The sequence below is a fragment of the Dreissena polymorpha genome, chromosome 4 (genome assembly GCF_020536995.1).
Source record: "Dreissena polymorpha isolate Duluth1 chromosome 4, UMN_Dpol_1.0, whole genome shotgun sequence".
Taxonomy (NCBI): domain Eukaryota; kingdom Metazoa; phylum Mollusca; class Bivalvia; order Myida; family Dreissenidae; genus Dreissena; species Dreissena polymorpha.
The window spans coordinates 136,212,994-136,227,383 of record NC_068358.1 but is presented as its reverse complement, the minus strand read 5'-3'; the positions used below and the strand labels follow the sequence as shown (position 1 = coordinate 136,227,383).

General features: G+C 35.2%; 1 protein-coding gene across 3 annotated transcripts in view; it reads left to right on the top strand.

The window, feature by feature from the left end:
* The window catches only part of LOC127876766 (uncharacterized), a 332,105-nt gene that overhangs the window by 300,810 nt on the left and 16,905 nt on the right, over positions 1-14,390 (top strand). For all 3 annotated transcript variants that reach the window (XM_052422234.1, XM_052422235.1, XM_052422233.1), the window contains exon 4: positions 1,789-1,905. In XM_052422234.1, the coding sequence (XP_052278194.1) occupies positions 1,789-1,905 (117 nt within the window). The remainder of the gene's footprint in view (positions 1-1,788; positions 1,906-14,390) is intronic.

Sequence of the window (14,390 nt, the reverse complement as noted above, 5' to 3'; positions counted from 1 at the left end):
TTCGCAAAGAAAAAAACAGTGGAGCGATACAGGACCATCATGGCCCTCTTGTTTTAAATTGTGGGGTAAATGGGTCGTGTATGTAAATATAATTTATATCAAGCACTTTCATGCACACTTGAATACTGTAAAAGGGTTGTTTATTGTGTTGTTTTCTTTATACTTGATTGTTGATTTAATAAAAAATCTAGAGAATTGAATCAGCAGGATTCATAATGCACACCTTGTTTTCAGCAATTTAAAAGGGTAAAAAATAATGCAACTAATTACAAGATATACAAGATAAAACAACAAAACATGACTTCTCCTTATTTCTCTTGACTTCTCCGTAAATGCCAGTCAAGAGAGAAGTCACTTCTCCCTAAAATTTTATCCTAGGCCGACCCCTGTTGTCTGACATTAAATGCTTTATATTGATAAATATAAACATTTTATCTTAAAAGCTCCAGTACGAAATCAAGAATAAAATTAAAAAAAGGAAAAAAAGTAACCCTCAACAGGGCTTAAACCACTGACCCCTGGAGTCCAGGAGTAAAAGTATACCACTTAGACCACTCGGCCATCCATGCTCATACAATGAAGAGTGTTTTTATACTTAATATAAGCAATCCTTGTAGTTTCACAAAATATAACTTCAACAACAGAACTCTCCAAATTATTCAATCGTTTAGCTTTGCAAGGCTTTATAATTTTCAGGTTTTTAAATCGTCAAAAGATGCATATAATGGCTATTTTAGAGCATGGTAAATGTTCAGTATTACTGTTTCCTTACAAAGATCATAACTTTTAATACATGAAAATTTGCGAATCTGAAACAACTTTTTTTAGTTTTTTCAATTTACCAAAAAGGCCCCTTCGATATAATAAAAAATAAAATCAGGAGATGCGACTTATGAGTTTTAAGGCAGATACAGCAGGCTAATTCGTTATTATGCCCCTGAACCAGCGGTTCTGGGGGCATATTAAAGTTGCACCGTCCGTCAATTAGTTAGTCCGTCCGGATTAGTTTCCTCTTAATAGGTCAAGCAAATGTCATCAGATCTTCGCCAAACTTCATGAAAATGTGTAAGGCAATAACATCTAGGTCAAGTTTGATAAGGGGCCAAATTGACCCAGACATTTCTGAGTGACGAACCTTGAATCATTGCAAAATAGTTTTTTTTCTTGTTTCCGCTCAATAACTAGAGCAAATGTCATAGGACCTTCGCCACACTTCATGAAAATGTGTGAGGCAATAACATCTAGGCCAAGTTTGATAATCGTCCAAATTGACCCAGACACTCCTGAGTTACGACCTTTGAATCATCGAACAATTGTGTTTTTTCTGGTTTTTGCTCAATAACTCCAGCAATTGTCATGGTATCTTCACAATACTTCATGAATATGTGAAAGGCAATAACATCTAGGTAAAGTTTGATAATCAGCCAATTTGACCAAGACACTTCTGAGTTACGGCCCTTGAATCATAGAAAAATTGCGTTTTTTCTTGTTTCTGCTCAATAACTTGAGCAAATGTCAGAAAAGATGATATGTGAAGCTCACATGTCAATATCACTTATATGAGCCAAATGTAAAATATTTGCCGAATATATAACCCATTTGTAATAGTACTGATATCATAAATAACTGACAAATATCCTGTTTTAACCTAATATTTCCATAAAATCATTTTCCAATTATCAGAGGATCTTCGGGGGCATGTGTCATCCTTTGGAGACAGCTCTTGTATTTCTACATGTAATCTAGAACAATTACCTGCTACAATTTTGTGCATAACATGTATTTAAGAATGATCCCGAACATACATATGCTGGCGTCAAGAGGAAAATAATTCAAAGCACAAAGAAACGTGGCTGTTACTGCCAGATTCGAATGAAAACCATCTTGCGGTTCCCAGACTATAAGGTAAGATGATGTAATTATAAATAATCAAATAGAATTCAATAATGTACTTTTGAGTAAATTTTTTAGGCAATAGTTGTTTGAAGAGAATGTTTAAAAACAGAACAAAAAAAATGGATTTAATGTTCACAAACCATGTCAGAAACAATGTTAATATTGGTTTGTATTGTTTTATTAGTCCCCTACCAGTTTCACCGGAGGGGACTTGTTGTTTGCGCTCTGTGTGTCCATCAGTCAGTCAGTCTGTCACACTTTTCTGGATCCTGGAATAACTTTACAAGTTCTTAATATTTTTTCATGAAACTTTAAACATGGATAGATGGCAATAACGACATTATGCGCGTCATTTCATTTTGTTCCTACGTCAAAAGTTCTGGTTGCTATGGCAAAAAACAACACAAAAAAATTCTGACACTGGTGGAGCTGGTAGGGGACTTAAATTGCTTGACAATAGTCTTGTTATCTTTATGTGGCATTTATAGCGATTGATATTCTTTCATGACAAAATTAAAGAAATTGGTTTTGTTTTTTTAGCTCACTTGAGCACAAGGATACCGTGTTGTTTGTCGTCCATCAAGGTTCTGCATGCGTGCGCTAACTTTTTACTTCAACTGTCTTCTCCTTCTGAGCTGCTGGACATGGAATGACCCTGGAATGACTCTCTTTCAAAGTTGTTTGAATCGTTCTGGTCCTTTGCATCAGTAAATCACCAGGGCTAAAAATAGATTTTAAAAATGTAAGCTTCAAAATTCTTTCTCTTTAACCACAAGGCCTAGAGCTTAGATATTTAGCATGAATCATTGTTGTGTGGGCCTCTACAAAGATTGCTCCAACTATGGACCTGGGTTCAAAATAAGTCCAGCCCTGGGGCCCAATGGGTTTTCCCTGTATGTGTATAGTGAAATCTTCAAAAATCTTCTCTGAAACCACATGTCCTTGAGCTTACATATTTAGCATAAAACATCATTCGGTGGGTCTTTACTTTAATTGCTCAAATTATTGCCCTGGGGTCAAAATTAGCCCCACCCATGGGGCTATTGTTTCTTCCCTATATTTGTATAGTAAAAATCTTCTCTGACACTGCAAGGCCTAGAACTTCAATATTTGGTATAAGAACCTACGCTCTTATGTTTCTGTTAACGCCGTTTGGGAAATTTAATCATAACGTTGGCGCGAAATATATATATACGCATCCGACGTCATACGTTGGCGCGAAATATATATATACGCATCCGACGTCATTTATCCATTGTTATTCTACTTAAATATCTGTTAAGTTTAAATTGTTTTAAGAGTGTGGCATTTTGTGTTTGGAAGAATTAATATCGGTAAATATATTGTTGGTACTTATATTGTATATGTATTTCTGTATGTATTATCATTATAATTACATACGCGCAATCGTTTGAATTATTTATTTAAATACTATGTTAATAATTTGGTATGTTTGACTGTATATATTATAAATGTATTGTATTTATTTTTAGAGAATCGTCAGCAAATAAAAATAATGACGCATATCTCGTGCCTTCGTATTGGAATGGCCATCACTTAACATTGGTATTGATCATCTGTTGAATCCCTTCAAAGATTGTTTAAATAATTTCTCTGAGGAGTGACGCTTAGGCCAGCCTGGCCCCGGTGTTTTCATTAAATTTATATAATAACTTCTCAGAAACCTTAAGGGCATGAGCATAGATATTAGGTTTGCTAAAATCTTTTCTGAAACCACAAGGCATATAACATATAAATTTGGCATGAAACATCTTCTAGAGGATCTCCATAAAGATTGTTCATTTTTAACCAGGTTTTCCGAAGGAAAAAACTGGTTATTAGATTGGCAAATGCGGGCGGGCTGGCTGGCTGGCTGGCTGGCTGGCTGGCGGGCTGGCGGGCGGGCGGAACAAGCTTGTCCGGGCCATAACTATGTCGTTCATTGTCAGATTTTAAAATCATTTGGCACATTTGTTCACCATCATTGGACGGTGTGTCGCGCGAAATAATTACGTCGATATCTCCAAGGTCAAGGTCACACTTTGAGTTCAAAGGTCAAAAATGGCCATAAATGAGCTTGTCCTGGCCATAACTATGTCATTCATTGTGAGATTTTAAAATCATTTGGCACATTTGTTCACCATCATGGTACGGTGTGTCGCACATAAGAATCACGTCAATATCTCCAATGTCAAGGTCGCCACGACTAAAAATATATTTTTTTTTAAAACAAACTTACAAAGGGGGTTAATTTTGTTTGTTCATTTCAAAAGTTCAGTTTGAGTTTTCTCCCTTTTTTCAGATTTTTTTTTCACAATGAAAACCTGGTTTTGTGACAATTTTGTCCCTTGTATTTTTCTTGTCTTAAAATTAGCTACGCCCTGGGGGCAGCTCAGGGGTGTCACAGTTCATGGTAAATCCGGATTTGAGGATTTAGGTCCTCTAGAGCCACTATTTATATTGATGTAAATCAGAGGTTTTTTATGGCCATTTTAAGATTCATATCACCAAATGTCATAGTGAACACAAAATATTTAACTTTAACTAACACTCTGTTTACTCTGGCCCCCAGAATACTCAGCTAATTTTCAGGAGTATGGATTTTGGCCTAATCACACCACTGGGCAACCAAATTGTTATACCCCACCGATAAATGTGTTTTATCATGCTGCCGTGTAGTCCATATAAACGGACTCCCAGAGCCTTTGATAATTTTTGCTATGATGGCTCTGGTAGTCCATATGCACCCCTTCATAAACATGGGTGCAATTCAGCGCACGGAATCCGTGCGCTTCACTAAAAAGACGCCGTTTGAGACAAATTGAGAAAAATAATGAATAAACTTCATAAACATGTTAAATTTACCTGAATGGAAACCTACGGATGTTATCCTTTGCATGCACCCTATAAAAACACGACGATGTTTCAACACACTTTTCTCGATGACATATTCATGTTTAAATTTGAAACAGTGTATTCTGTATGGAATACCACTTCGTTATCGACTTTAATAGGCTCCATCACATAACCCAACATGCAAAATATATGGATACCTAACCAATATTGGGTCAATTTTCCAATATGGCGGATACAGTGTACGAAAGAAAAACAAAGTCAATAAAAAGGAATTATTTCTTGCTTTAATGGTACCATTTGGATGAGTTTGTGGTTTAGACAGGTAAACTTTAATAAGTTCTTGCAGTTTCAATGTTCCTTAACCCTTGCATTGTTGATAACATTTTGCACCCATGGACAAGAGAGAGCACATTGCAACTCTCAGCAACCCATTGGGTTATAAAGTTGAATTATTGCAACTAGCTGCGGTGGTGCACGTGTAAATTTTGTTGGGATCAGCCTGGTTACTCCTTACATTGTAGTTATGGCCCCTTATTTTACTGAAATAAGTGAATTTTTTCAACTTTTGTTCATCCGGAGCGGTTTCTCAGCATCTACTTTGAGGAAGTTCATGAAACTTAAATAAATGTGTATCATCATGCTGCGGCGGTGCACTTGTAAATTTTGTTGGGATCGGCCTGGTGACATTGGAATTGTGCCCCCTTATATGACTGAAATCAGTGACTTTTTCAACTTTTTTCCAACCGGACCTGTTTCTCAGAAACTATTGAGGGCTATGGAATCTCATGAAACTTAAAATAAATGTGTATTAGGATACTGCAATGGTGCACATGTAAATTCTTTTTGGATAGCCTTGGTAACTCCAGAGTTTTGTCCCCTCAATTGATTGAAATTGAGGATTTTTTCCATCTGGAGCTGTTCCTCAGTAACTATTGCATAGTAATTCACGAAACGAAAATATATATTTATCATAAAACTGCGGTGATGCAAGCACAAATTCTGTTCCGACAGCCTTGTAACTCCATAGTTATGCCCCACTTATTGATTTGAATTGAGGATTTTTTTCAGTCTGGAGCAGGTACTGTTTCAAGGAAGTTAATGAATCTAAGTACGGTGCTGTACGTATTAATTCTGTTTGAACATCCTTGGTAATTCCTGAGTTATGCCATCAAAATAAATTGAATTTTTAGTAAATTTGTCAGTATTAAGCTTTTAACAATTGCATTGAATTTTATGAAACTAAAAATAAAAGTGTATCATCATACAGCAGTGGTGCATGCATACGTTTTTTATTCCCCCGCTCCAATTTGGAGGATGGGGGATAATGATGATGATTATGTGGTTGTCTCCACCATCTTTCTGTCCATCCATCCGTCCTGGCCACTTTTTCCTCCTACACTATTAGCACTAGAACCTTGAAACTTAAACACGTGAGCATATTTGCGACAGTGCACTATTTGGAATTTTGATCTGATCCCTGGGATACGCGTCGGCTGCGGCCGCGCCATTTCCAATTTCAAGATTGGCTTAGTATCTCAAGAGTTATGCCCCTTCATTGATTTTTTAGCTCAGCTGTTTTCTGAGAAAACCCTAGGTATTGTCATAGCCAGCTCATCGTATCGTTTGCCGTCCACTGGCGTCGTGCTAAAACATTAATATTGGCTCTAAAATCAAAGTGCTTCCACCTAAAACTTTGAAACTTCATATGTAGATGCACCTTGATGAGTTCTACACATCACACTCATCTTTGGGTCACTAGGTCAAAGGTCAAGGTCACTGTGACCTAAACAAAAAAATTCTGACAAGCTTTCATTTATTAACTCGACTTTTCGAAGAAAAATGAGAGCTATACTACTCGCCCCTGCGTCGCAGTCGCTGTTGGTTAAAGTTTTTTTAAAAGTCAAATAACTTTAAGACTATCAAAGATAATAAACTCAAACTTAGAATAATCCTTAATGGCAACAAGACAATTGTGTAGGTCAAGGTGCATAACTCTGTCAGCATTTGTTTTAGAGTTATGCCCCTTTTTATACTTAGAAAATTGAAAATTTGGTCAAGTTTTGTGTTTAGGTCCACTTTATTCCTTAAAGGCCCTATAAAGGTGACAAATCCAATTATTATGCATATAAACTTGCCTAATTTTTACCGGATTTCAGTTACTCTTTCATAAAAAATGCTAATAATACAGCTGAGGTGCAACGTTGTTAAGAAGTATTGAAGATATACCCGTTTCATAATTGGAAGAAATGTTTACAACTTTGCAACTAACGTGAAGTGTATCCCCAAAGCGGTGACATATGCTAAAAATAGCCAAAAGAACATTCACTTTCAATTCTATTTAATACAACATTTTACCAGCAAAAAGTAACTAATTAGATCACTACAAACGTTTTGACCATTTTTAGAAGAGACATACTTTGTGAGTGATACCGGAAAACATTGAAAATCAACGATATATTTTTGGTGACCTGAGGCACTTTCACTTTCACTTTCCCGAGTAAACAGCGATGTAAATAAACTGATTGTTTGTAAACACGATTGACTTGGAGGACACTGTATTTTGAGCTCAAAACAAGTTGTATTGCTCATATTTTTATGGTAATGTCCAATAGCATATACATATTGTTTTTTGATAACCTTTATATATAAAATAATATTGAAAAATCGGTAAATAATTACGGATCTTCACCTTTATAGAGCCTTTAAGTATCAAAGCTAATTGCTTTCATACTTGCAACACTTACTAACTATCATAAGGGGACTGTGCAGGCAAAGTAATGTAACTCTGACTGGCATTTTGACAGAAGTATGGCCCCCTTTTTAGCTCGACTATTATATATGAAATATATATAGTGGAGCTATCCTACTCGGCTAAGGCTTCGGTGTGAGCGTGCAAATGTTAAAGTTTTCGTACCACCCCAAATATTTCCTATGTTCCTTGACATATTGCTTTAATATTTTGCATACTTCTTAACCAACATGACCCCAACCTATAAACAAGAGCGGACAACTGTATCAAGCATTTTGTAAGAATTATGACCCTTTTTTCACTTAGAATATGCATATTATTGATAAATGGATGTTAAAGTTTGCGTACCACCTCAAATATTTTCAATGTCCGTTGACACATTGCTTTCATATTTTGAAAACTTCTTTACCAACATGACCCCAATCTATAAACAAGAGCAGACGACTGTATCAAGGACTTTGTAAGAATTATGGCCCTTTTTCGTCTTAGTAACTGAATATTATGTTAGATTTTATGTTTAGATCCACTTGACTTCTAAAGTATCAAAGCTATTGCTTTCAAACTTCAAATATTTTCTTACTATCATGAGGGAACTGTACCTGGCAAGTTCAATTTGGCCTTGACCTTTGAATGACCTTGAATCTCAAGGTCAAAAGAATAAATGTTAGTGAAATTGCCATAACTTCTTTATTTATGATCAGATTTTATTAATACTTTGACAAAACAACACTTACCTGAATACTTCTATGTATTCCACCCAAACAATACCCCCACGCCCCAACCCAGAATCCCCCCCCCCCAAATAAAAAAATAATTAGTTTTTTCCTTTTTTTATTTTTTTTCAAAGATCGTCTAATAAATGACCATACCCCACATTGAACCCCCCTCTCAACCCACCTTACCCCCCCACAATTTTTTTGTTTGCCTTTTTTTATTATTAAAAGATAGTCTAAATAAATGATCCCACCCCACATTATACCCCCCTCTCAACCCCCCCCCCCCCCTACCCAACCCAAAAGGAATATTGTTTTCTTTGAAACATGGTTAAAAAAACAAAAACAATAGTTATTTACTTTATTTTTGAAGGACCCTCCAAACTTCCCACCCAAGCTATTGCTATAAAATTAAATTCTTATTAGTTTGTTTAATGTCTTTACAAATGTTCAAAAGGTTGTGGAAAATATACCTGAACTATTACCTTGACCTTATTGAATAATTTGAATACTTTTCCCATGATGGCTTACGTTATACTGTCAAGCACTCCAAAAGTCGAGCGTGCTGTCCTCTTACAGCTGTTGTTTACTTAGAAAGTTGAATGTTCGGTTAAGTTTTGTGTTTTGGTCCATTTTACTCCTAAAGCATCATAGCTATTGCTTTCAGAGTTGGAACACTCGCTAACTATCATAAGGGGACTGTACAGGACAAGTAGCATAACTCTGGTTGGCATTTTGACGGAATTATGGCCCTTTTTTGACTCAGTAACTCTGAATTTTTTGTTGAATTTTGTGTTAAGATGCACTTTACTTCTAAAGTATCAAGGCTATTGTTTTCAAACTTCAATACTTTCTTACTATCATGATGGTACTGTAATTGGCAAGTTGAATTTGACCATGACCTTTGAATGACCTTTAATCTCAAAGTCAAATAAATAAATTTTGCTTAAATTGCCGTAACTTCTTTATTTATGATCAGATTTGATTCATACTTTGATAAGGCAACACTTACCTGACATACCACAATGGACTCCACCTAAACCATCCCCTAGCCCCACCCCAGAATACCCCCCCCCCCCCAAAAAAAAAATAAAAAAATAAAAATAAAAAAAAAATTCCCCTTTTTTCATCTTTTTAAAAATATATCTAATAAATGACCACACTCCCACATTATTCCACCTCTCCCCCCCACACACAAAATTATTATTTTTTTAACATAGTAAAAAACAACAAGCAATATCTATTTGTATTGTTATTTTTGAAAGATTGGCCAACCATCCCACCCAAGCTATTGCTATCAAACTTGAAATATAATCTTATTAGTTTGTTTTATGTCTTTACAAATGTTCAATAGATTGTGGAAAATATACCTGAACTCAGAATCTTCTATAATGTACCACTTCTTTAAAACATAACGATCAATATGTTTCAATAATGGTCCTCTTCCACTTAGAATATGACTATACTACATTGACCTTATTGAATAACAACAATCTTCTCATGATGGCTTACATTATACTGTCAAGCACTCGGAAAGTCGAGCGCGCTGTCTTCTGATAGCTCTTGTTCAAAACTGCACCTGCAGCCGATCTTTAGCGTCTGTTATGCCGTGCTCTTGTTTTGCCATGAACTGTTTCTCAATGACTATTGTATGAAATGTATTGAAATTTAAAATTAATGTTATGTATTATAAGTTTTATATTGTGCTGGCACGCTTGGATTTTTTTTCGGTTCAGATCAAGAGTTATGGCCCCTTAATTGATTGAAATCGAGATATTTCTCTGTCTTTGCGGTTGTATGGAATTTAATGAAATTAAAATTAAATCGGTATTATCATACTTTGAAGGTTCTTGCATAACATTTGTCAGGATTATTTGGAAAGTTCGTAGTTGTATCCTTTAAATGATTGAAACTTAAGTTTTTTCTACACTACATCTAGCGCGATTTCTGCCATCCACCACACTCCCACCGTGGACAATTTTTCGTGAGCGTGGAAAATCACCACGATCTGAAGGTGTTTCCATCATGATAGATCGCGTCGACAGTGGCTGAACACTGCGCGCGTTATTGGGAAATCGATCTCACGGTGGACCACCATGATCGCAGTGGACCACCGTGATCGCGGTTGACCACCGCGGCCTTGGTGGTTCACGGTGAAATACAGGTTAATGTGAATGAACATGTATATTTCGATATTGCAGACCGTATAATTTTTGGCAAAGTTCTAGAATGTTTTGTTACATTTTTATGTACATTTGTATACATTGTAACTTGATTGTTTACAATCGTCAATTTTCTATTGTTTACCCTCGTTCCAGAATCATTTGACATGTTGTACATCGAGCATGATGTACTTTATGTTTTGTTTCTACAGTTTCCGCGTGAAGAATTACTTGTTGTTTATTTAAAGAATTGTTTGTTTTTGTTAAAATTTCGGAAATGCTTTCTCGTTTGTGTACGTATAGCTTGCCAATAATTACATATCAACATTTTACGAGTAATTTGATTCTGACTATTTTAGTGACTTCCTCCTGTTTATATTGTTACATGTATTGATTCGAATATAAATTCGAAACATCGGCAGTAAGTATTCAATTCAGTGATATTTTAAGAACATAAGCATTCAAAAAGATTAGTTGTTATGTTATCAAGTGACTATGATCTGTTTTGTTCAATAACAAGTTTATTTCGATACACAAATGTACATATTTAAAAAAGGTATGGATGTAAACAACAAATTCTCCATTTTATTCGATATAGTAACTTCATGTAGACATCAAATTCTCCATTTTATTCGATATAGTAAATGGATGTAGACATCACATTCTCCATCATTATTTCGTAAGAAAACAAGCGTTTAAAATTTATTCGTATTGTAATACAGCACATGTACAATAAATAGACATACATATGCATGTATAACAAAATCATATTTATGACATAATCAGTATTTAAATGCATGTTTGTAATATTAATAATAAAAAACTCGTCAGCGTTGTTACTATTTTCTTTTTTTCTCTCTAAAAACCATATTCTTGGTCGTATCTGAAATAAAAGAGTAAAACAGTTTTAAAAAAGCTGAATGTGAAATTATGACTCGTTAAATTCACCGCGATTTCTTAACAACACTTCTTATCGATACTTTATAAATTTGATATACATTGTATTTGCTCAATGCACAACATTATTATAACACAATAATTAAATCAATATTTACCATAATATTACGATTTCTTTTTTCATGTTATTTTACATACAGTGTATGTTTCAAAGTGCACTTGTTATTGAACAAAGAACAGGTATACAAATAGTCACTTACCAACATGACAACTGATCTTTTCGCATGACTATGATATTAAAATGTTGCGGAATTTAATACTTACTGTGGATGTCTCGCATTTGTACATGTACATTTATTTGATCCAATACATGTAACAAAAGAAAAAGGAAATTGCAAAAATAGTCTGATATCAAATTAAATGTACATGTAACATGTTTGTATGTAATTGTTGGTGAGCTATATATGTACACAAACGAGCAAGCGTTTTCAGAGGTTAACAAAAAACAAATCTTTAATTAAGAACAACAAGGGAAACTTCATGCAGAAACAATTGAAACAAAACCTGAAGCATAAAACGCAAACAATACTCACGCTTGAGACATGTCAATGATTCTATAAAGAGGGCAAACAGGAGAGAAAACAGTTGAACATTCGGTGATTTTATTATGAAGTGCATGTAATACATGTACATACAAAGTTTAAAAAATAACAACATTATACGATCTGCAATGTGAATGAACATGTACATTTTGATATTGCAGACCGTACATTTGTATAATGTTGTTGTTGCACATGTATTTCACCGCGAACCACCTAGACCGTGCAGGTCCTCCGCGATCCCTTTGGTCCACCGTGAGATCAATTTCCCGATAACGCCGAGACTGACACTGCAATTCGCCACAGCGAAATCATCGTGTTCAATGGTGTATCGTGGTGAGATAGTAATTGTCCACTCTGGGCTGAATCAGGATGATGCGTTGTGGATGGCAGAAATCGCGCTAGACGTAGTGTATATTCCGCAGGGAATATCAATTCAACGATTTTGCTTGTTTTAATGTGTTTATAGTAAACAAAGTTATAGGTACAAAGTGCCTTCAGTGCGACTGTAACTTAACATTGAAGGTGAGGTGATCTCAGGCGAGCGACCCAGGGCCCTTTTGGCCTCTTGTTTTCTTAAAAAATGCCCAAGGTATATATTCAAATGTAGTTAACTTTACGGTTATCTCCTACATGTATTGGCAGTATGTTGCCTCGCAATAGGAGCATAATTTTATCTTTTCAATGTACATTTTTTCTCTTCTTAAAATTTATCAATCAATCGATTCTAGATTTAATGAAAATCTTAATATGGATAGAATAATCAGCAATCAGTGAAAGGTTTTTATATGAGGTTTTAAATGTGTTTAAAGGCATATTGATTGTTTTCTCTATATAAGACAATTATTCAACATAACAGTCCAAATTGTATTGACATAAAAAGTGTGAGGTACAATACTAAATTGATGAAATCTTCAAGAAGAAATAGTCAAAAGTCTAAATAGTATTATTCCAATAGGGTTGGAACTCACGCCTTAAGCTTCAATGATTATGTTCTGCGCTTAAGTACAGAATATTGACAGTGACAATAACGCGATACATACAATTCATTCATAAATATTTTTCTACTATAAAGTTTTTCCCGTGCCTGCAAAAAGGATTTCAGGGACAATTTTTTGCATTTGATATAATGCATAATTTACAGAAGATTTTTGATATCAAGGTCTGTGTACTAATAAATCATTATACCCCCATTACCATTGGTAATTGGGGCTATATAGGAGTCACTTTGTCGGTCTGTCTGTAGGTCTGTCCCGAAATCTTGTCCAGGCAATAACTGTGTTGTTCATTGTGAGATTTCAAAATCATTTGGAGCATTTGTTCACCATCATTGGACGGTTTGTCGCGCGAAATAATTACATCGATATGTCAAAGGTCAAGGTCACACTTTGAGTTCAAAGGTAAAAAATGGCCATAAATGAGCTTGTCCGGGCCATAACTTTGTCATTTATTGTGAGATTTTAAAATCATTTTGCATAATTGGACGGTGTGTTGCTCGAAAGAATTATGTCGATATCTCCAAGGTCAAGGTCACACTTTGAATTCAAAGGTCAAAAATGGCAATACATGAGCTTGTCCGGGCAATAACTATGTCGTTCATGGTGAGATTTTAAATTCATTTGGCACATTTGTTCACCATCATTAAACCGTGTGTCGCGCGAAAGAATTACGTCAATATCTCAAAGGTCAAGGTCACACTTTGAGTTCAAAGGTAAAAAATGGCCATAAATGAGCTTGTCTGGGCCATAACTATGTCGTTCATTGTGGAATTTTCAAATCATTTGGCACATTTGTTCATCATCATTGGACGGTGTGTCGTGGGGAAGAATAACGTTGATATCTCCAAGACCAAGGTCACACTGAGTTCAAAGGTCAAAAATGGCCATAAATGAGCATATGTCGGGGCCATAACTATATCGTTCATTGTGAGATTTGTAAATCATTTATTGACCAATCAAGATCACACTGAGTTCAAAGGCCAAAAATTGCCATAAATGAGCATGTCCAGGCCGTAACTATTTGGTTCATTGTGAGATTTTAAAATAATTTGTTCACCATCATTGGATGGTATGTCACACGAAAAAATTATGTCAATATCTCCATGGTCAAGGTCACACTTTGAGTGCAAAGGTAAAAAATGGCCATAAATGATAATGGCATAATAATTCTTAAAAATTGCCATACATTAGATTCTCTTGTTTTGTGAAGACAGCATGCAAAATAGTCTGTGTCAATGCATCATGTGGGGGTATACTTTACGTCTGTGACAAAGCTCTAGTTTTGATATTTTTTTGTTAATGTAAACATTATTATGCCCCCCCTTCGAAGAAGAGGGGGTATATTGTTTTGCAAGAATGCTTACGCCTAGGATCATGAAACTTCATAGGTACATTGATCATGACTGGCAGATGACCCCTAATGATTTTCATTTTGAAAAGAAAATTGCCAGACTAGCTTGATGCCCCTTTAAAATGAGTAAATGCAAAGGATATGAAATAGTAATTATTGTAAATAGGTT